Source organism: Anolis carolinensis, chromosome 2 (assembly GCF_035594765.1).
Source record: "Anolis carolinensis isolate JA03-04 chromosome 2, rAnoCar3.1.pri, whole genome shotgun sequence".
In the NCBI taxonomy this organism is placed as follows: Eukaryota; Metazoa; Chordata; class Lepidosauria; order Squamata; family Dactyloidae; genus Anolis; species Anolis carolinensis.
Window position 1 is genome coordinate 180,191,987 of NC_085842.1, and position 20,016 is coordinate 180,212,002.

At 42.7% G+C, this 20,016-nt stretch overlaps 1 protein-coding gene across 2 annotated transcripts; it reads right to left on the minus strand.

Annotated features, from left to right (window-relative positions):
* Positions 1 to 373: 373 nt before the first annotated feature.
* ikbkg (inhibitor of nuclear factor kappa B kinase regulatory subunit gamma) lies at positions 374 to 18,740 on the minus strand. 2 transcript variants are annotated; one of them, XM_008103935.3, is made up of 15 exons: positions 18,588 to 18,740; positions 14,504 to 14,642; positions 11,688 to 11,896; positions 11,340 to 11,438; positions 10,592 to 10,744; positions 10,369 to 10,430; positions 9,408 to 9,470; positions 6,913 to 7,024; positions 6,683 to 6,801; positions 5,784 to 5,936; positions 5,575 to 5,671; positions 5,271 to 5,420; positions 4,975 to 5,117; positions 4,637 to 4,698; positions 374 to 680 (listed from the first exon to the last, which is right to left on the minus strand). In XM_008103935.3, exons 2-15 carry the CDS (start codon positions 14,613 to 14,615, stop codon positions 526 to 528), a joined length of 1,689 nt encoding a protein of 562 aa, XP_008102142.2. In that variant the 5' UTR covers positions 14,616 to 14,642; positions 18,588 to 18,740; the 3' UTR covers positions 374 to 525. The 2 variants fall into 2 exon arrangements, with proteins under 2 accessions (XP_008102142.2, XP_008102141.2); XM_008103934.3 differs by having other exon boundaries at positions 10,571 to 10,744.
* Between the last annotated feature and the right edge of the window lie 1,276 nt (positions 18,741 to 20,016).

Consider the following 20,016-nt stretch of genomic DNA (forward strand, 5'->3'; position numbering starts at 1 on the left):
TTCCCTCCCTCCCTCCCCTTTTCTATTTATTTGGTTTACCTTATCACAGCTTAGCTGAAGAAATGTTTAAGGCACTGTTAGGGCAGCCTAGGGTTTTCATCATGTGACCAGGGAGGCACATATGAGAGAAAAAAGGAACTAGTAGTCTTTATGTAGTAGAAGATTCCTCTTGCTGCCACTACAAAAAAAGGTACTGGCAGATAAAAAAATTACTGTTTGTTATCCAAAAGGGGTGACCCAATCCCACTTCTCCCTGACATACCACAGATCAGACACTTAAGATTGTTTCACATAAACCCAGAATAGTGCAAATCCCCTTTTCCCATGGCTATGGTAGCCGGGCCCTGAAAAAGGACAGCAGCAGGCTCAACCATTCTCATAGGATGAAAAATTAATAGCATACATGAGCAGGAGCAAACAATCCATGGTCTTTCCTTTGGGATCAACTGTCAGTAGCTGAACTGCTGGTCCTGCTTAAGGCAATGCAGCAAAAGCACATCATAGACTGGTACTTGTCCTCCTTCATCACTGAATGCAGTCCATGACATGGATTTGTAGTGTGTCCATGTCTGGAGCTCTGTACTGGCATTTAGGACAACAGTAGTTAGGCTGCTCTTCAGCAAAGCTTTGTCTTGGACCTGCCATCAACATTCCTGGTCCGTTCCATCCCATCTGGTAATCTGGAATGACAAGGATGGAAAGTTAAAAAGGGCACACTGGATGGTTACTATGGAAGTGTACTCTGATTTGGTAGAAAGGAAGAACCCATGTAGATTATGTTGGAAATTTTCAAAAAAGGGAAAAGAATTCAAAAATGTAAAGTAGCAGCAGTGGTTCAGCAGATCAGAAGCTTCTTGTGTTAACAGAGCGAGTGAGCTTCCACAATACAAGAGCAGAGCCAAGCTTTAAAAAGTTATAAAACACTTTATTCAAATAACTACATAACTAGATAGGAAAGTTAACAAGAGGACCTAGCTATCTAACTCACAGCAGACGTCTCTTCAAGCTTACAGAAGAAGAAAATGGGTGACTCAGTTTTGCCATGTGCTCAGATACTTTGTATAGAAAAAGGCATGTCCCTACGAAGTATCAGTCTAACAAAGCAAGAAACAGGAGGGGAGAAAAGAATGGCAGGCAGAGTAGTGCAATATAACTGCAAATGATAATTCCCCCCCCCCCCCCCCCAGGACATTTGAAAAACTGAGTTAAATGTAGGTAAGAATGTACTAGAGTTAACTGCGAGTTAAAAATTAACAAAGTCACCATATCTAAATTATCTCCAGGCAAGGATTTCAAACCAGAAGTTTTACATTTCATTTAACGAACATGAAGAATATACATCTAGTTTGCTTTATTAAGATTCAGGAAAGTACAGGCCTGTTAGTTTAATATTTGTGTCAATAAGTTACTGAAAAATAGCATTAGGTGGTTCATAGAAAGGAAAGTCGTTCCCCTCCAGTTTTATGAAGTTTTACTGTGTCAGCAAAGAAAAGGAAAGTAACAATACAGCAGTAATTATATAATTGGACTTCCATAATATTTTGCTAGTCTCATGAATAAAACTTGGTTAAATTTAGTAATAGGGTAAGAAGGAAGATCCTCTTAAGAGAGTAAGTGTATATTGAAAGCCATCAAAGTATTATTTAAATACTGTAAATAAAAATAAGTAAGTAAAAGATATGGAATAAATCTGTGTCAGAGAAGCAATGTGAAAGTTGGGACCAACACTCTTTTCATCTGTTCCAAAAAAGTTTGGGATTAGGGGCAAGCAGTGACATAACCATGTTCTTAGCATCTAATTGTTTAGGATGATGAAAACAAAGGAAAACTGAAGAAGAATATCTACATTTGTAGATGATGAAATGAAGTGACAAATGACGCATGTAAATAAAGTAAGATACAGTAGGACATAAAATTCTAATGGCACAAACAAATGGGTGCTGAAGTAAAAGTGGTCAGGGAGGAAATTACAAGGTGCCATAGATAGTACAGAGGTACTTTCCAGGCAAAGAATGACAAAAGGAACTGAAAATGAAAGTGCCAGTACTGTAACGCCTTTATATAAATCTCTGAGGCAGTTTTTATACAGTACTGGTTACTTTCCCCTGAAAAATAATCAAGGAAAGAAAAAATTATTAAGGCGTTGAAAGTGTATTGAGCTTGCTTTTAAAATGCCTTTGGCTCAATTAAAGCTGTTTTTTGGTGAAGAGCAGCAAAATGGCTTAAGGGTCATCAGGGGTTATTATTACCAGTTAAAAGAATAACTATTTTTTTAAAAATCTACAAGGGATTTTTAATGCTACCTTAACCAGGAACAAGGGAACATAGATCTGCTATCTATGTCCTGTCTTGACACACTTGAGAAATTTTGGTTCAACCCAGAGCTGGAAATTTTTACATACAAGGAAGGGATAGAGCTTCTTGGGTGAAGAAAGGGAATGAGCATAGTAAAGAAGTTTGAGCATTGAACTACAACTCTGGAGACCAGGGTTCACATTCTTACTTGGAAATGAGACATCCACTGGATGATCTTAGGTGAGCCACACATTCTCAGCCTCAAGAGGAGCACAAAGACTAAAAAAAACCCCTTCCAAAGAAAACCCTGTGATTGCGCTTCAGGGTGACTATAAAATTGAAGGCACACAAAAACATATAGAAAAGAGGGGTAGTATGTAGTAATCTTCTATCTATATAGATAAAAGAGTGATGGAATCCTGGCACCGAGCAAAACAACAAAACTAAACACCCCCCAACCTCGAAATTTCACAACACAATCCATCATCCATGCCTCGAGGTTGAAACCACAAAATATCACGTCACGAACCTCCACAGGGCCTAAAAAACCCCAAAAAACGGAATATACCATGCGCACCTGCGCCGAAATGGGCCCCGCGTGAGGACAGAACAGCCCCCAACCCCCCTCAACCAGCGACCCTCAATGACAAGGTTTCAACCCTCCCAGGCACCTCTCCTGCCTCCTCGCCGCTTTAAGGCTCCACACCTCCCCCCCCCCCCCCGCTGAATACGACAGGGAAACCGCCGCATCTAAAGAGAGGACCTCACACTTCAAGAGCAAGGTCTGTGGGAAATGGTGGCCCTCACGGTCCTCACCAGGGGAAACAGACCACAAACTGCAGACCACAAAAAATTTTGAGGGAGGGAAGGGAACTTTGGAGGACTTCGCGGGAGGGAAGGGAACTTTTGAGGACCACACCTTTCCTCCCTCTCCCCCCAACGCCCCTCACCTTGCCTTCGCCGCTTTGGGGGATCGCAACTTTCCTCCCTCCCCCCCACCAGCCCCCACCTTGCCTTCGCCACTTTTGCAGCCCGCGACTCCCCCCCCCACACTGCCCCTTGCCTTCCCTTCTCCGCTTTGGGTGGCACAGCTTTCTCTCTCCCCCCCCCCCCCCCCCCCCACTGACCGAACCTTGCCTTCACCACTTTTGGGGACTGCAGCTCCCCCCCCCCGCCCCTCACCTTCCCTTTGCTGCTTTTGGAGCCCCCAGCTTTCCTACCTCCGGTACTAAACAGATAATATAACAATAATATAAGAATATACATATAATATGTAATAATTACTCTGATCTAATAAGAATACAGAACAATATAATCTCTAAAATCGGGACACTAAATAACACTCAGAAGACAAGGGAATTCCAGACAGGAAAATATCAAGCTCGCCTGACACCTCCCAACAAAGGATTCCCTCAGCCAGGAAGCAGCCAGGCTTGGGAGCGGCAAGCCCATTCAATACTAATCAAGTTAACTAATACCAACCAACATTCATACCTCCTCCACTGAGACTATTCACTGCTCTTCAACCTGCCCAACCAAGATTTCCCCTACATGGAACACCCTTAGGTTTGGAAACCATCAGGCCACTCCGTCCCATTCAACCAGCCCAACGAAGGAAGTCCCTATATACAAAGCGGCCAGAGTTTGAAACAGCGAAGCTATTCAGTGCAATTCCAATGGGCCACAGCAACGCGTGGCAGGGCATAGCTAGTAGGCTTATAAAGATATGAACTGTATAGAATTTTAAATAGAATTGCATCTAAATACTGCAACTTGGGTGCTCTCAGTGATTTAGCAGAAGATTTAGATGTATAAAATATACTATTTCACACATTAAATACCTGGAATTCCCTGCTAATGTTAGGGGGTCTAAATGGGGACTGGACAATTTCATGGAAGAAGATATTAGGGATAATAGCTTTATTGAACCTCAGAAAAAACTACTGTAGTGAATAGCAGTTCCAGGAAGATAATGGTGAAAGAGAACCCTTTGTCCTAAAAAAGGATGTTCAACTAGACTAGATAGAATATATGTCTGACCCACTAGGATCTTGAATAATTTAATGGTGGCATAACTGTTCTCAATTGCTTATAGAGCCAGTTTTTCTGTAGTAGCTCATCTCTGCTCTTTACAAGATTACAAACTAATGGTATGGTCTTCTCAGCTGACTTTGAGTCATTCCCAGGCCTCAATGAAACATTAAGCATTTATCCTTGGATGAAAAAGATGATCCTGGAACTCCAAAGTCTACTGGGTTTTCCTATCAGCTTGTTTCATCCTGTGAGTTTACTTCTTGGTGCCAAAGATGGGTGAAGGTTCAGACACAACAACAGCTCTTACCTGGCAATGGAGGAGGTGGACGCACATCGGAATGGCGATTCCTCATCTCTTCCATAAGAGCCCTATTTGGTTAGGAGAGAAACACAAATCAGTTCCAATACTAACCTCTTCTGGGATATGGGATAACCTTATTGCTTTGGATTTCCACTTTGGCTCTTGTGCCAATGAGTGGATCTGAGGGCCAAGCTATATTTTGCAAATAAACAAGAAAACCCGAACAAACTTGCACATTCCATTTAAACCTTATCCAAAACTGAATGCAAAGCACCAATATTGTATCTGAGTTAGACAAATGGCTGGACTCTAAACCATGCCTGTGTTGCTTTCGGTACACTCACCGGCTGGCCCCCTCAGAGTCTGCTTTCAGTTTCTCATAATCTCTTTGCAATTGGGCAAGCTGCTCCAGCAGGGCCTCTCGCTGTTCATGTAGTTTTTCACGAGCCTGACGCTCAGCCAGGAAGTCCGTCTTATAAATATCAGCCTGAAAAGAGAGGATGAGATGTCAGTTCCATTTACTCTTTAAGATCTAACTATATTTCTATCCCACTCTTCTCACCCTTGCAGTAGGCGAGAAGAGAAGGATTTCTCACCCATAGTAGCACGGCTACGCTCATACAAGGCACTCCCTACTCACTTGTGCTTTGAGAACAGGAACCGTTTCCATGATGGCTTTGTGTTGTTCAGCCTCCTCTTTCAGCTTGTCAATCAGCTCCTGCTTGGCTACCAGAGCCTCTTCAGCCTCTTGAAGTTGTTGAGACAGTTCAGCGACTTGCAGATCCAAGCCCTATGGAGGGGGACAGGGAAACAGTGGTCACAGAGAAGAGATGTGAGGCACAATAAACACTTATCCCAAAGACAGACAGAAAAGGACATGAGTTCTCCTACCCTTCATTCTCTGAAGAAAGGTTTTACATTACAGTCCAACTAGCTTCTCTCACCTTGCTCCGTTTCTCACTTTCCAGGCTGGTTTTGATATGAGAATCATATTCCCGGAAGAGCTCGTGATAGGCCACTTGCAACTGGGCTAGTTTTCTCCTATAAAGGGAGAGGGGAACAGTTCAAGCAATGCAAGCTCAGCCCTTGCTCCACCCTTTAACAAGTATACCCTTTCCCCCCTGGATTCGGCTTTTCCGAATCCTGAACTCACTTTTCGTCTGAGGCACTCTGCCGTTCCACTCGCAGGGCACTTTCTAGGTTTTGCACCTGCAGCCGCAACTGATCCACCTGCACACTGTGCTGTTTGGTGCGGGCATCGGCCTCCCTTTCAAACTGATGGAGTTGTTCAGCAGTTCCACGGATCCTGTAGCAACATGGCACAAAATACAAAGCTGTCTTTTAAATCTGCTTACCAAGATCCCAGAGCAGAGAGAGGTTGCCCCATCCTTTCATTTCAAAAAGCATATACCATGACAGCATTAGCTCCAGCATTATTTGCTTCAATATATTTGCTTCTTCACTGGAACCATCAGCGCCCTCCTCATCATCTGCGACTTCACATGGAAAATGGGCCATTTTTGTGGACGTTCGAGCAACTGGGGGGTGCTCTGAGCTTTCCATCATGGATCCTTGCGCTCCTGAAGAAGCACCCTGCCTACTGCTTCAGCAGCGCAAGTGGCTGGCGTGTAATCAGCAATGGTACATCTCCAGCTCCTCAGCATTTTCTGTCATTTTTCCTGTCATCGCATGGATTTTCTGAGAACTAGGAGGAAAAGCTGTGCCTCCTCCACTGAATTAGGGTTTGTCAAAGTTGCCACCTATCCCTAGACTGCGATAAGCCCTATTTCTGGCATTCCGAACAGCCACAGATGAGAAAGGGCTATTATCTGAGCAATTTGTAATCAGTTCCAGGGCACATTTACTCCTGGGTTGTACATGGGATCTGAAGTCAGGGTGCCTGAAGAGCAAATGCCAGGTATGCAGCCTCCTATCCCTACAGCAATCCTAGCTCATTGTTCCATAATGTCTACATCACTGCAGGCAAACAGGGCTTGCTCCAACCACCTGCCCCAACACAACCAAGACACTTTTGTTCGGTAGGCCACTCACCTCTCCTCTAGCTCTTTTTTTTCCTTCGTGGATGTTTCCAAGCGGGTTTGGCTTTCTAGCAGCTCCCCCAGGAGGGAGGTCACCTGGGCCTTTACTGAGGCCCTGTCCTCCCCAAATTGCTGTAATGGAAAAGGAAAGGAAGAGTCATGGTGTACCATCAATTCCTTCTTTACCCCTTCTCCCCAGTCTGTAGAGAGACATCTCATATAAGAAAGTGGGTGTTTACTCACCTCCAACTGCTTGTTTAATGTTTGCAGCTGCTGCTGGGTCTCCTGTTCTTGAGATGCCATACGGGCCAACTCCGCCTGAGCTAATGCCAACTGTTGATGAAGTGATACATTCCTGGAAAAACAGGGGCGAGTAAGATTGGAATTATATGATAAGTAGCAAACACACTCCTCTCGGCCTTCACAAGCCAACAATTTTGTTCTAGATAGTCTGTTCAAACTTAGTAACTTTATTAGAACATAGTTTGCCCTCTTTCCAACGTTCTTGAGGCGGCTTAAAATAAAATTAATTTAGAATATATTATTTCAAAGACTAAAATATATTCAATCATTCATCAGTTAAAATGAAACAACTAAAAACCAATTAAAACAATTTTTAGAAGTGCCAACCATACTACAAGTGCACTCTGGATAAAATCAATTATGCCTGAAGGCTCAAAACGTCGGGTTCTGACTTGATGCTGGAATGATATAAACGTTGGCACCAGTCACCAATCTAAGGCCATATTCAAGGTGGGGTGCCATGACAGGGGATGTATCCAAGGACTTATCTTATTCTGTTATCTGTTACCTAATACTTTCCACCTCAATATGACTTCTTGAGTGGAGAGATTTAACCAGGCAACCTCCAGGCCCAACTTTCGGTCCCCTCTATTTCTCTTGTCTGGTTCTGGTTGCTTTGCTAGTTTAGATATCTCTTCATTTCCCAGGCCACAATGGTGCTCATAGCGACTCAATGAAAAAGGGCAGAGTCACAGAATCTTGACATTGGAAGGAACGGGCACATGGAATGATTGAGGACATTTTCAAAATTAAACATCAACGGAGACCTAAACTTTTCTTGCTGGGACGGAGGAAAGAACACAGTGCACTGCATGGCAGAGTCATGCACTACCTGAACATAGCTACAAAACTTCTATGTACTCAAAAATAAAAACATAAAATTGTCCCATCTCAAGAAGACAATCCAATAAAATGATGACTTTGCAGATGAATAAGTTCGCAATTTTGACTAAAGATAAATCATTGTCAATTTTTAAAAATGATTTTAGTAATTGTATATTTGAAACCATATTGGGGATAGTTGGCTGTACTAGGATTTGAAGAATAGAAAGACTTTTTGTTATTGTAGAAGTTAACTGATAGTTATTTTTAGGAAGTGCTGTAGTTATATTTCATAAAATCAACCACCAGTTGGGAAGCTGGAAGTCATTTGTCTATCCCCTGTATTTGTAGTCTCTTAGATTTTAGTCCTTTTATTTTTCTTAGTGAAGTGGTTTATTTAGTATGTTTTGCATTGTTTTATTGCATTAGACTTAGATTTTTGTAGTTTTCCCCCTTATGTATTGTTTTATATATTATTTTAAAAAAATATTAATAAAGGCATTTTAAAAGTGTTGGAAGAGAGTGCAAGGGCCATTTTGTCTAATCCCTGCCTATCAGAATGTGCCATTACCATACACCTGAAAGATGCCCATCCAACATCTGTTGAAAGACTCCCAAAGGATAGGATCAGCAAATTTTTGAAAACAATATTTTGACAGTCTGTTCAATGCACTGGGCAGCCCAACAAAACTCGTAAAACACTGTAGAAATTTACAAACTAAGTGTTCACCTAACCATCACAGCTTGCTGTGCACTTAAAACAATCATTTATACAGGATTTCAAGTGTTGTATCCTCATTGTGTGTTGCCTCTTTCAAATTAAAAATAAATTAAAATGAAAGTATTGATGCTCCCTGTCATTTGGGAGCCCCCCTAGACTGAATCCCAACTGTGTTCAATTATCTAGCACTAGCAACAGTGTCTTCTTTCATTGTGTTTTCCTGGTTTCTTCCAATTCTATGCTTCTAGGGAAGTCAATCTACTTCAGGTTTATACTGTCATAGGCAGCAGATGATTAGTTAAGACTGAGCATTTGTCTATCAATAAAGAAAAAAGACTTTCATCCATAAAACTGATGTCCAAGAGAATCAATCCTTTCCGGTGAAGAGGAAAACATTCCATCACAAATATACTATTTCAATGAAAGGTAAGCCTAAGAACTACTATTGTTTCCCTTACACTGACCAACACCCACTTGTATCAAATGATGGCTTGCCTGTTCTAATTATAATTACCAAAAATCACACTCCCTCCCTTGGGGATTCCCTCCTGCTCAAAGCATGGCATTCTCCTTCGGCACTAGAGATTATCCTGGAGGGAATTATTCTTCCTGAATGCTCCAAGGTCTGCACTACACAAATTTAATTCATGGCTGACCTCATTCAGTGAGAAGAGACTCCCACAGTTCCAGTCCTGCCCCTTTTATTGCCAACAGGGAATTCCCAATGTGTGAACCTTTTTTATCCCTGGACTTCTGGACTTTTCAATTTTCAAGGAGCCCTTCTTTCAGAAAGTATCCCATTTCCACAATCCGCAACCTTCCACTCAAAATATGTTCCTAACTAAACGTTAGACTGTCCTGAGAAAGTACTGGCATATTGTCATAAACTTACTCATCTTCTGCTTCCTTCAGCTTCTTGGACAGCTGCTCAGCTTGGTCCCCATCAGAACTTTTTCTGTGAAACAGGATGATGGCAAATAGTTGCTTTACAAAACAATCCACACTATCTAATTTGGAGCATCAAACTTTCAGAAATTTGTGAACACTTTTTATGACAACACTGATCAGACAAGGCTTTGCTTTGACACTTCCCAAGAGGAGTGCATCAGGAAGTACATTAGTTTTGAGGAAAATAGAAGTTTGAAAACCTAGACCTGCATATGGGGAGGAGCTAACAGCCTCAGAAGTGACAAAAATGGTGGCTCAGGAACTGAAATAACTAACAGAATGCTAGTTCTGGATATATCTGCAGTGATAGGCAGAATAGCAGGGATTATAAATGCAAGTGCATATGTATGCTGACTTTCTACATCTGAACTATAGATGACTGACATATTTTACCCTCTTGAATCTAACATCCATCAGAAATGTGTATCACTAGAACAGGATGGAAAAAGATTACCTTTTAAAATACGGGATTACAAATCCCATCAGCCAACCTAGCTAATAGTAATAATTAATCAGAGTTGCCATTCAAAAGCAACCCTTATTCTTGACATACAAAACTAAAATGCAAGGATACTGGACTAAATTCTGTATTTAAACAAAACCACCAATTCAAAATCATCAGAACCTCTTTCCCCATGTCCTCCAATCATTTGAATTATGGCTGAGGGTTGCCGAGTACAGGGCCTTTTCTACAATGGCATGCTACCTTAGAGACATTCTCTCTAGCAATACTTGTCTGGTGCAAGTAAAGCTTTGAGGTTATTTTTCTATTACAGAATTGTTACATTTCGAGTAATTAATAGAAGCCACTCTGATAACTGGGCTGAAAACTGGAGAGTGCAGTTAAAGCATGATTATAGTTATGAAAGAAGATCCACATGGAGAGCCAATCCTTCTGCTCTTACCTGTCCCCTGATCCCTGCAGGGATTCCAGCTCCAGGGGCCGTTCTGCTTGAAGCCCGTTCTCCTAGGAAGGGGGCCAGAGGATATCATGAGCTCAACTAGGAGATGCTCCGCACACCTCTCTTCCAAACTGCGTGTAACTTACCTCCATAGTCTGCCCTTGACCCTACCACACCTTCTTTCACTTTCCCCACCCACACTCACTTTAAGCTTTATTCCACGTACTTCTACAGGCAATGTGGTTTTTGTGGCTTGTTGTAACGCACAGATCTCAGCTTGCAAGGCCAGCTTCTCTTTCTGCAAAGCCTGGTTGGCATCCTGGAGTACCTTTAGCTCTTCCTCCAGCTGCCCCCTGTTTTGCTGTGTCGATTCAGGGACCTAGGAAAAGGGAGAAGAAAAAATTTACATTTGGAAATTAGAACGATATGGGGGTCACAATATATAACCCTCCACTGCATCCCACAGGCTACGAACACACATCTGATACTTGTGGTAGCCACCAGCAACAATACAAGGCAATGTTATCCCTGCAATGCAGCCCCAATTCAGGCCTATAGATATTATTATTATTATTATTATTATTATTATTATTATTATTATTATTCTGCCGTGTCTATACAGGGACAATAGTGCTATGTAAAGATAGATGAACCATACCTTCAAGACAAAATCCAGCTATACTCCTAGATCAGTAGTTCTCAACCTGTGGGTCCCCAGATGTTTTTGCCTTCAACTCTCCAAAATCCTTACAGCTGGTAAACTGGCTGGGATTTCTGGGAATTGTAGGCCAAAACATCTGGGGACCCACAGGTTGAGAAGCACTGTCCTAGATCATATTATTTCAAGTTGGTGCCCTCCAAATGAACCATCTTTCACTGCCTCCCATCTTCCACACAAGTATGGCTAGGGGTAATAAGAATTACTGCCATGTTGGATAAGGCTGATTTAGATAACACAACACATTTCTCCTTACCACTGCAAATATGTTCTCTTCTTGAGTAAGGGTTACAGTGTCTTGGTCCTCTTGTGCTCCAGAGGCCTCTTTCTCTGAAGGACATGGATGAGAAGCTGCCTGTAGGTGGGGGGAAAAAATCCAGCATACATTTATGTTGGTATCAAGTATAGAGGATCACCAGGGAAGGAGGGAAAAAGAAAGAGCAATAATTTAATCTTATAGTTGAAAATGGGTGCAGGGGCCATTTAGTCTAACCTCTTAGGGAAGGCATTTCTCTAGGCAACACCATTAAACACCACTAAACAAAAACATGGGAAGGGAAAGTGCAAGAAGACTCCACCCAGTGGCCCTGTCCCTCTTGGTTACCAGTTGCCTCTTCAGTTGTTCCAGCTCTTGGGCGGTTTTCTCCAGCTTCTTTTTCAGTCCTGTCCGTTCTAATTGCAAATTTTCCACCAGCAGCCGAGCCTCTTGGAACTTGCAAAAGAGGAATTCCTTCTCCTGCTTGTGGGAAGCCTGGAATTGCAGGAACTCTCGGTAACGCTCCCGCAGCATATGGTTACTTCGTCGGATGGCTTCTGCATGAAGAACAGAGACAGAGATGTTGGCCCTTTCTTCTCCACGGGTGACATAATAATTACATTCTGCCTACTAATGGAATGGAATGAACAGGCAGAAGGGGAAAGCAATAAAATTTCACCTCTCTTTCAAAATCTCCCTTTACTCTATAATAAAACTCTGTGATCCACTTTGAGAATTCAGTACTAGTGGAACCAATAACATAGTCCAACACACAAAATATTTTTTTCGTGATGTCTTGATTATTAAACCTGTTCCTGGGCTATTTGGGGTGCTGATTCATAAAATTACATTATCTCTAATTTCTTAGCTATGATTATCATGATTTTCTATGGGTGACCACATGGCAAGTGGTAGATGGCATATGTTCTGTATCTCAATAGCTAGAGCTGATAGGAGAAAACCGTTGCCATTTCTGGAATCAGCAGTTATTATTGATTTTCTTATTTTTTTGCAAGGGATACTGTTAAATGATGCCATTGTATATAACAGGACTTGAGCATCCATAGATTCTTGTGGGGTGTTGCAACCAACCCCCAGTGGACACTAAAGACCTACTATATCAACTAGTTCACTTTTGAAATTTTCTGTTGTGAATAGGCAATTGCCATTTCCCCAGTCTGTACTTCCATGGGAGACATTAATTTTAACGACGGTTACAAAAATGCCTTCTTTCTTGCTGCATTTTAGTATGGATTATCTCACCCCAAAAACTCAGAATAACAAAAATCCAGCTATTTATATCCAAGCCACATTTGTTTTTAGGCACAGCTAAAGAATGAGCTGAAAATTTATATAGGTGAGTGGGTGTGCTTACAGGAAGAACGCTAGAAATGCTAGAGCAGGGGTCCCCAAACTAAGGCCCGGGGGCCGGATGCGGCCCATCGAAGCCATTTATCCGGCCCCCACGGCACAAGGGCAGAAGGGGGTTGGGCTAAATGACCCAAGGGGTCTCTTCTTCTCTTCCAACCCTTATTATTATTATTATTATTATTATTATTATTATTATTATTATTATTATTAGTAACATTGAGGCTGGGTGGCCATCTGTCAGGTGCTTTGCTTGTGCTTTTGGTGCACAAAGACAGAAGGGGATTGGACTAAATGTTCCAAGGGGTCTCTTCCAACCCTCATTATTATTATTATTATTATTATTATTATTATTATTATTATTATTATTATTATTATATGTCACAGCAAACAAGATAGATATGCTGGATTTCGTATCACAAAATCACAAGTCGAGCATTTCCCAACTGTCTGTGTGTTGTATTTTTGGATGATGTGTGCAGATCCCAGTAGGGTGGCCTTTTGCAGTTGGCAGATCGTAATATTACTATTATTATTATTAACATTGAGGCTGGGTGGCCATCTGTCAGGGGTGCTTTGCTTGTGCTTTCGGTGCACAAAGGCAGAAGGGGATTGGACTCAATAGCCCAAAGGGTCTCTTCCAACCCTCTTTTTATTGTTGTTGTTGTCATTATTATTATTGCTCGGTGGCCAACTACAGTCCGGCCCTCCAACGGTCCAAAGGATTGTGAACTGGCCCCCTGTTTAAAAAGTTTGGGGACCCCTGTGCTAGAGGAATACCTCCTTCTTCTCCATATCCAACTCAGAAATGCAGCAAACCATTGGAAGAGGGAAGGGGATTCCCTGGTTTATACCTTTTAACTTCCTGCAGATTAATTTGTGGATTTATTTCTCAGGACTTCTGGAAACAGAGGGTCAAGTGGGATTAGCTTCTTGAAATCTCTGCTACATAGAAAAGTGAGTCATAAAACAGCATGTTTAAGACTCTGGTAGAATGAAAACCCCTCTGAGCAAGTAATGCCATCACCTGTTTACTTCAGATTATACCTTTTATTTATAGCACCTAAAAGAAATGAGTTTTCCTATTTCTGCAAAATAACTTCCATCAGATAACCACAAACTCCTCTAATCCAGAAATTGGGAGTGAAAAAAAAACTTCTTTTGGACTACCAATTCCCAGAATCCCCAATCAGTGTGACCATGTCCATACCGTACCAACTGTGAGATCCTGGGAGTTGTAATTCAAAAAGTAACTATATGAAGCTCTGCTCTAATCTTTGAATCCACTTCCACTACCTTGGTTTGGAGTCCTTCTCATTAGTTACATACATACTGTTTAGTCCACTTCAACAACTCAGTTCTTAGATGTATCTTACATGGCTGCATTTATGCTGAAACCAAAATAATAGAGTTGTTGTGTGTTTTCCGGGCTGTATAGCCATGTTCCAGAAGCATTCTCTCCTGACGTTCCACTCACATCTATGGCAGTCAACCTCTGAGGATGCCTGTCATAGATGTGGGCAAAACGTAAGGAAAGAATGTTTCTGGGAAATGGCCATACAGCCTGGAAAGCACACAATAATCCTGTGATTCCGGCCATGAAAGCCTTTCACAAAATAATAGAATAAGGTTCTAGACAGGTTCTCTGTATGCCTCTTAAGATCAAAACAGGAGAATATCACACACAAGTCATAGAAACAGTCACAGTGGGAATCTGGAAATAAGCCTAAACCAACTGGTGAACATTTTATCAGTCCACCTGAATAGTCCCAAAACTCAATCCTTTGTGTCCTCACCTTTGAGGTCTCTGTTCTCAGCCAGGACATGCTGCACCGCTTCATGTCCAGCCAGCTCAGCTGGCAGGTGAAGGGGGCCATCTCTGCCAAGAGAAGAGTCATCCCCCATCATGATGGCCCGCACTCATTCATCTAGGTCCTGGAAATAGAAAGCACGATGAAGAATGGGATGGACATGCACACAGAGCAACCCTGGCTCATTCAGTCACATAAACATCAATTGACCATAGCTCTTGAGTAAGAGGAGAAACAACGGGATTTTGCCTTATTTCTCTTTGCGGTCAGAACATACTTTTGCTGGGCTATCAGATAGTAGATAGTAACTCATACATCTAAATACTTCTTTATACAAGCAAAAATGGCTGATACATTACTAAATAACATGCCCATGGAAAGTCTTAGTTTGAAATTTTATCCCTTGATCACACATATTTCTCTCTGCATGTTTTACTGGAAGAGTACTGAATATGAACCTCCCAATCACGGGCTGAAATATGTTAGAAAGACTGAACTTCATATTCGCAAAGACAGCTACCCTTCAATGGTCAGTTATAAAGAGAAAACGAAGAAACTGGTGTCTTGTTTCCCATAAGATGCCTAAGCAAAGATTTCTGACACAGACACTTGGGTTCAGCGTAGTGTAGGGCAGCCAGATGGGACTCTTCAGATGCTGGAATGTGTCCAGAAGAGGGTGACTAAAATGATCAAGGGTCTGGGGAACAAGCCCTATGAAGAGCGGCTTAAAGAGCTGGGCATTTTTAGCCTGCAGAAGAGAAGGCTGAAAGGATGGCCTTGTATAAATATGTGAGGGGAAGTCATAGGGAGGAGGGAGCAAGCTTGTTTTCTGCTGCTCTGGAGACTAGGACGTGGAACAATGGCTTCAAACTACAGGAAAGGAGATTCTACCTGAACATTAAGAAGAACCTCCTAACGGTGACAGCTGTTTGGCAGTGGAACTCTCTGCCCCAGAGTGTGGTGGAGGCTTCTTCTCAGGAGGCTTTTAAGAAGAGGCTGGATGGCCTTCCGTCAGGGGTGCTTTGAATGCGATTTTCCTGCTTCTTGGCAGGGGGTTGAACTGGATGGCTCATGAGGTCTCTTCCAACTGAATCTATGACTACAACTCTCAGCATCCCTACCTACTAGTTATGTCTCATGGGAGCTGCAGTCCAACAACATCCGGTGGGTCACAGCTACCTACCTGTGTAACATTGCGGGAGGTATAATTAAGGAGACCTAGATTAATGTAAAAGCCTCAAACTGAATTTTTAATGCTGTTTGTGTTCAATTCTGTTTTAATATTTGTATATTTTAAATTAGATACCAATGTTTTTATGTCAAGCCGCTTTAGAGTCCTCTTTGGGGAAATAAAGCAGGGCACCAAAGCTCTGGAATGCACTGACAGAAGTGATTTGAGCAGCCCCCACCCTCATGTCCTTTAGGAAAAATCTGAAGACTTTCCTGTTTGGAATAGCTTTTAATTTATCTATAACAGAAGCCCAGGATTAATAGCACTTTATAATTATATTTTATCTCCATCCAGGGAGTTTTAGAGTGTTTTTACTTATTTTAATGATAATTCTAACATCCTACAAAGGAAGGACTACATAACCTATTTCGGTTAATTGTAATTGTCTATTTTATATTGTATGTTTCTATGCTGTTGTAAACTGCCTTGAGTCCGTCGGAGAAAGGCAATACAGAAATTGGGTTACTGTGAATTTTCCGGACAGTATGGCCATGTTCCAAAAGCATTCTCTCCTAAGAGTTCTTTCTCCCACAGATATATAAACCCACATGCCTAGTTTCCAACAGACCTCACAGCCTCTGAGAATGCCTGCCATAGATGTAGGAGAAACGTCAGGAGAGAATGCTTCTGGAACATGGCCATACAGCCAGAAAACACACAGCAACTAATATGTGGCCGAAGAAACCCTCTCACAAATCCCGCAACAACAAACCAGGGATGAGCTTGCAGCACTGCCTAGTTTGGAAGAAGTTAGCAATGCCATCAGCAAACAAAAAAACAACAAAGCCATCGGACCTGATGCCGAAATCTTCAAAGTGGGTGGACCTGAGTTGATACAACTCCACCAGCTCATTGAAAAAGGTGTGGGTGACCGAGAAAATCCCAGCAGACTTCAAGGATGCCATCATCATCACCCTTTTCAAGAAAGGGGACAGAACAGACTGTGGGAACTATTGCGGTATCTCCCTTCTAACCTCTGCTGGGAAAATCCTCGCAAGAATCCTTGCAAACCGCCTTCTCCCTGTCTCAGAAGACACCCTCCCAGAATCCCAGAATGGTGTCTGCCCCTCTAGAGGAACAGTGGACAACTTCACTGCTCGACAGCTCTAAGAAAAATGCAGGGAACAAAATCAACCTCTGTACATGGCATTCATTGACCTTGCAAAGGCATTCGACACAGTGAATCGCAGCGCTCTCTGGACCATCCTCCAAAAAATCGGGTGCCCTGACAAATTTGTGAACATCCTGCAGCTCCTCCATGATGACAACAGTCTTGGACAGCAACGGCTCCCACAGTGACCCATTTAAGGTGGAATCAGGTGTCAAGCAGGGATGTGTTATTGCCCCTACCTTATTTTCCATCTTCATTGCTATGATACTACACCTTGTTGATGGGAAGCTTCCCACCGGAGTGGAAATCATCTATTGGACAGATGGCAAGCTATTTAACCTCAGCAGACTAAGAGCCAAAACCAAGGTCGCCACAACATCTGCTATAGAACTCCAATATGCCGATGACAACGTAGTCTGTGCACATTCAGAAGAAGACCTACAAGCCACTCTAAACACCTTCGCAGAAGCATACAAGAAGCTCGGTCTCTCATTGAACATTGAGAAAACCAAAGTGCTCTTCCAACAGGCACCAGCTAATCCCTCTGCGATGCCAGGAATACAGCTTAATGGTGTCACATTAGAAAACGTTGACCATTTCCGCTACCTTGGCAACCACCTCTCCACAAAAGTCAACATTGACACTGAAATACAACACCGCCTGAGCTCTGCGAGCGCAGCATTTTTCCGAATGAAGCAGAGAGTGTTTGTTGATCGGGACATCCGTAGAGATACCAAGGTGCTTGTTTATAAAGCCATTGTCCTCCCAACCCTGCGAAACGTGGACGGTCTACAGACATCACACCAAACTCCTGGAGCATTTCCATCAGCGTTGCCTCAGAAAAAGCCTGCAAATCTCTTGGGAAGACAGGTGGACAAATGTCAGCATGCTGGAAGAAGCAAAGACCACCAGCATTGAAGCGATGCTCCTACGCCATGAACTCCGCTGGACTGGCCATGTTGTCCGAATGCCCGATCACAGTCTCCCAAAGCAGTTGCTCTACTCCGAACTCAAGAACGGGAGACGTAATGTTGGTGGGCAGGAAAAGAGATTTAAAGATGGGCTTAAAAAACGGTGGCATAGACACTGAGAATTGGTAACCCTTGAGCGCTCTAATTGGAGGTCAGCTGTGACCAGCAGTGCTGCGGAGTTCGAAGAGGGATGAATGGAAGGCTTAAGGGAGAAACGTGCCAAGAGGAAGGAGCATCAAGCCAACCCTGACCGGGACCACCTTCCACTTGGAAACCGATGTCCTCACTGCGGGAGAACATGCGGATCAAGAATAGGTCTCTTCAGCCACCTACGGACACACCCCCAGGGTGGAAGACAATCATCTTCGAACTACGAGGGATCGCCTTAGTAAGTAAGTAAGTAAATCTTGAGCTCCCAAAAGTGACTGACAAAGCTACGCACATTATACTTTTTGGACCCCAGGCATCTCAATCTGGACCGGGCATGGGCAAACTTCGCCCCTCCCTCCAGGTGTTTTGGACTTCAATTCCCAGCTGTTAGGAATTGTAGGAGTTGAAGTCCAAAACACCTGAAGAGAGGGCCGAAGTTTGCCCATGCCCGGTCTAGAGAGCTTCACTTCTAGGGCAGGCAGGCAGGCAGGAAGGGCTTCTGTCCGTGGACCTGCTTCTGGCGGGAGTCACATGCTCAGGCCCCAGTGTTTGAAACCCCCCTCCCTTCTTTCCCACCTGAGACTGACGAAGAACAAACAGTCGCACCTTTCCTTCCGACGCCAGCCTTCCAATGCCTCCGTCTCCTCCCGCTTCCTCCTTCCTGGAATCTTGTTTTGGTCTGATCCGGAAGTGACATCCAGAAAGAGAAAGCAACCCCGGGAATCGAAAGGAGCAGGGCCGAGGCGGAAGTGACGTCAGCCGACTCAGCGAGGCAAAGCGTAGGCGGAAAAGCGGGGTTGGTTTTAGGGCTGGGAACCCTATGTGTGTGTGTATAAAGTAAAGGTAAAGGTTTCCCCTGACGTTAAGTCCAGTCATGTCTGACTCTGAGGTGTGGTGCTCATCTCCATTTCTAAGCCGAAGAGCCGGCGTTGTTCGTAGAGACCTCCAAGGTCATGTGGCCGGCATGACTGCATGGAGCGCCGTTACCTTCCCGCCGGAGCAATACCTATTGATCTACTCACCTTGGCATGTTTTCGAACTGCTAGGTTGGCAGGAGCTGGAGCTAACAGCAGCCGCTCACGCTGCTCCCGGGGCTTGAACCTGAGACCTTTCGGTCTGCAAGCTCAGTGCTTTAACGCACTTTGCCACCAGGGCTCATGTGTGTGTGTATACATAGATATATAAACGATATGCCTAATAATATAGCAGTAACAAGAAATGTACATAGTGTGTGTATATCTAATTACAGTAGAGTCTCACTTATCCAACATTCGCTTATCCAACGTTCTGGATTATCCAACGCAGTTTGCCTCCTTCCCCGATCCACAGCTGTTTCTCTAGACAGCAAGGATTGAACTTTTTATGGATTTCATGTCCGACAATATTGCTACTGTAAGTTCATTTTATGCAATTCTATATTTGTAATCAATTTGTTAATAGCCAGCTTTTGTAGTCAATCGTTTCAATACAGTAGAGTCTCACTTATCAAACATCAAACGGGCCGGCAGAACGTTGGATTAGCAAATATGTTGGATAATAAGGAGAAATTAAGGAGAAGCCTATTAAACATCAAATTAGATTTACAAATTAAGCACCAAAACATCATGTTATACAACAAATTTGACAGAAAAAGTAATTCAATAGGCAGTAGTGCTACGTAGTAATTACTGTATTTACAAATTTAGTACAAATTTACAAATTTGGATAAGTGAGACTCTACTGTATATTGCAATGTTTTGGTGCTAAATTCATAAATACAGTAATTACTACATAACATTACCGTGTCTTGGACTGCTTTTTCTGTCGATTTGTTGTAAAACATGATGGTTTTGGTGCTTAATTTGTAAAATCATAACATAATTTTACGTTTAATAGGCTTTTCTTTAATCCCTCATTATCCAACATTTTCACTTATCCAACGTGCTGCCGGCCCATTTATGTTGGATAAGTGAGACTCTACTGTATCAATATCTTATCTGTCTTCTATCGATCTATCTATCTATCTTCTATAATAAGTTTATTTATTTATATCCCG

Coding starts and splice junctions, on each gene's coding strand:
- ikbkg (XM_008103934.3), bottom strand. CDS start 14,615: ATGATGGGGGATGACTCTTCTCTTGGCAGAGATGGCCCCCTTCACCTG. Junction 11,897..14,503: donor TGAGAACAGAGACCTCAAAG/GTGAGGACACAA, acceptor TTCTTCATGCAG/AAGCCATCCGACGAAGTAAC. Junction 10,745..11,339: donor AAGAGAACATATTTGCAGTG/GTAAGGAGAAAT, acceptor CCCTTTTCCTAG/GTCCCTGAATCGACACAGCA.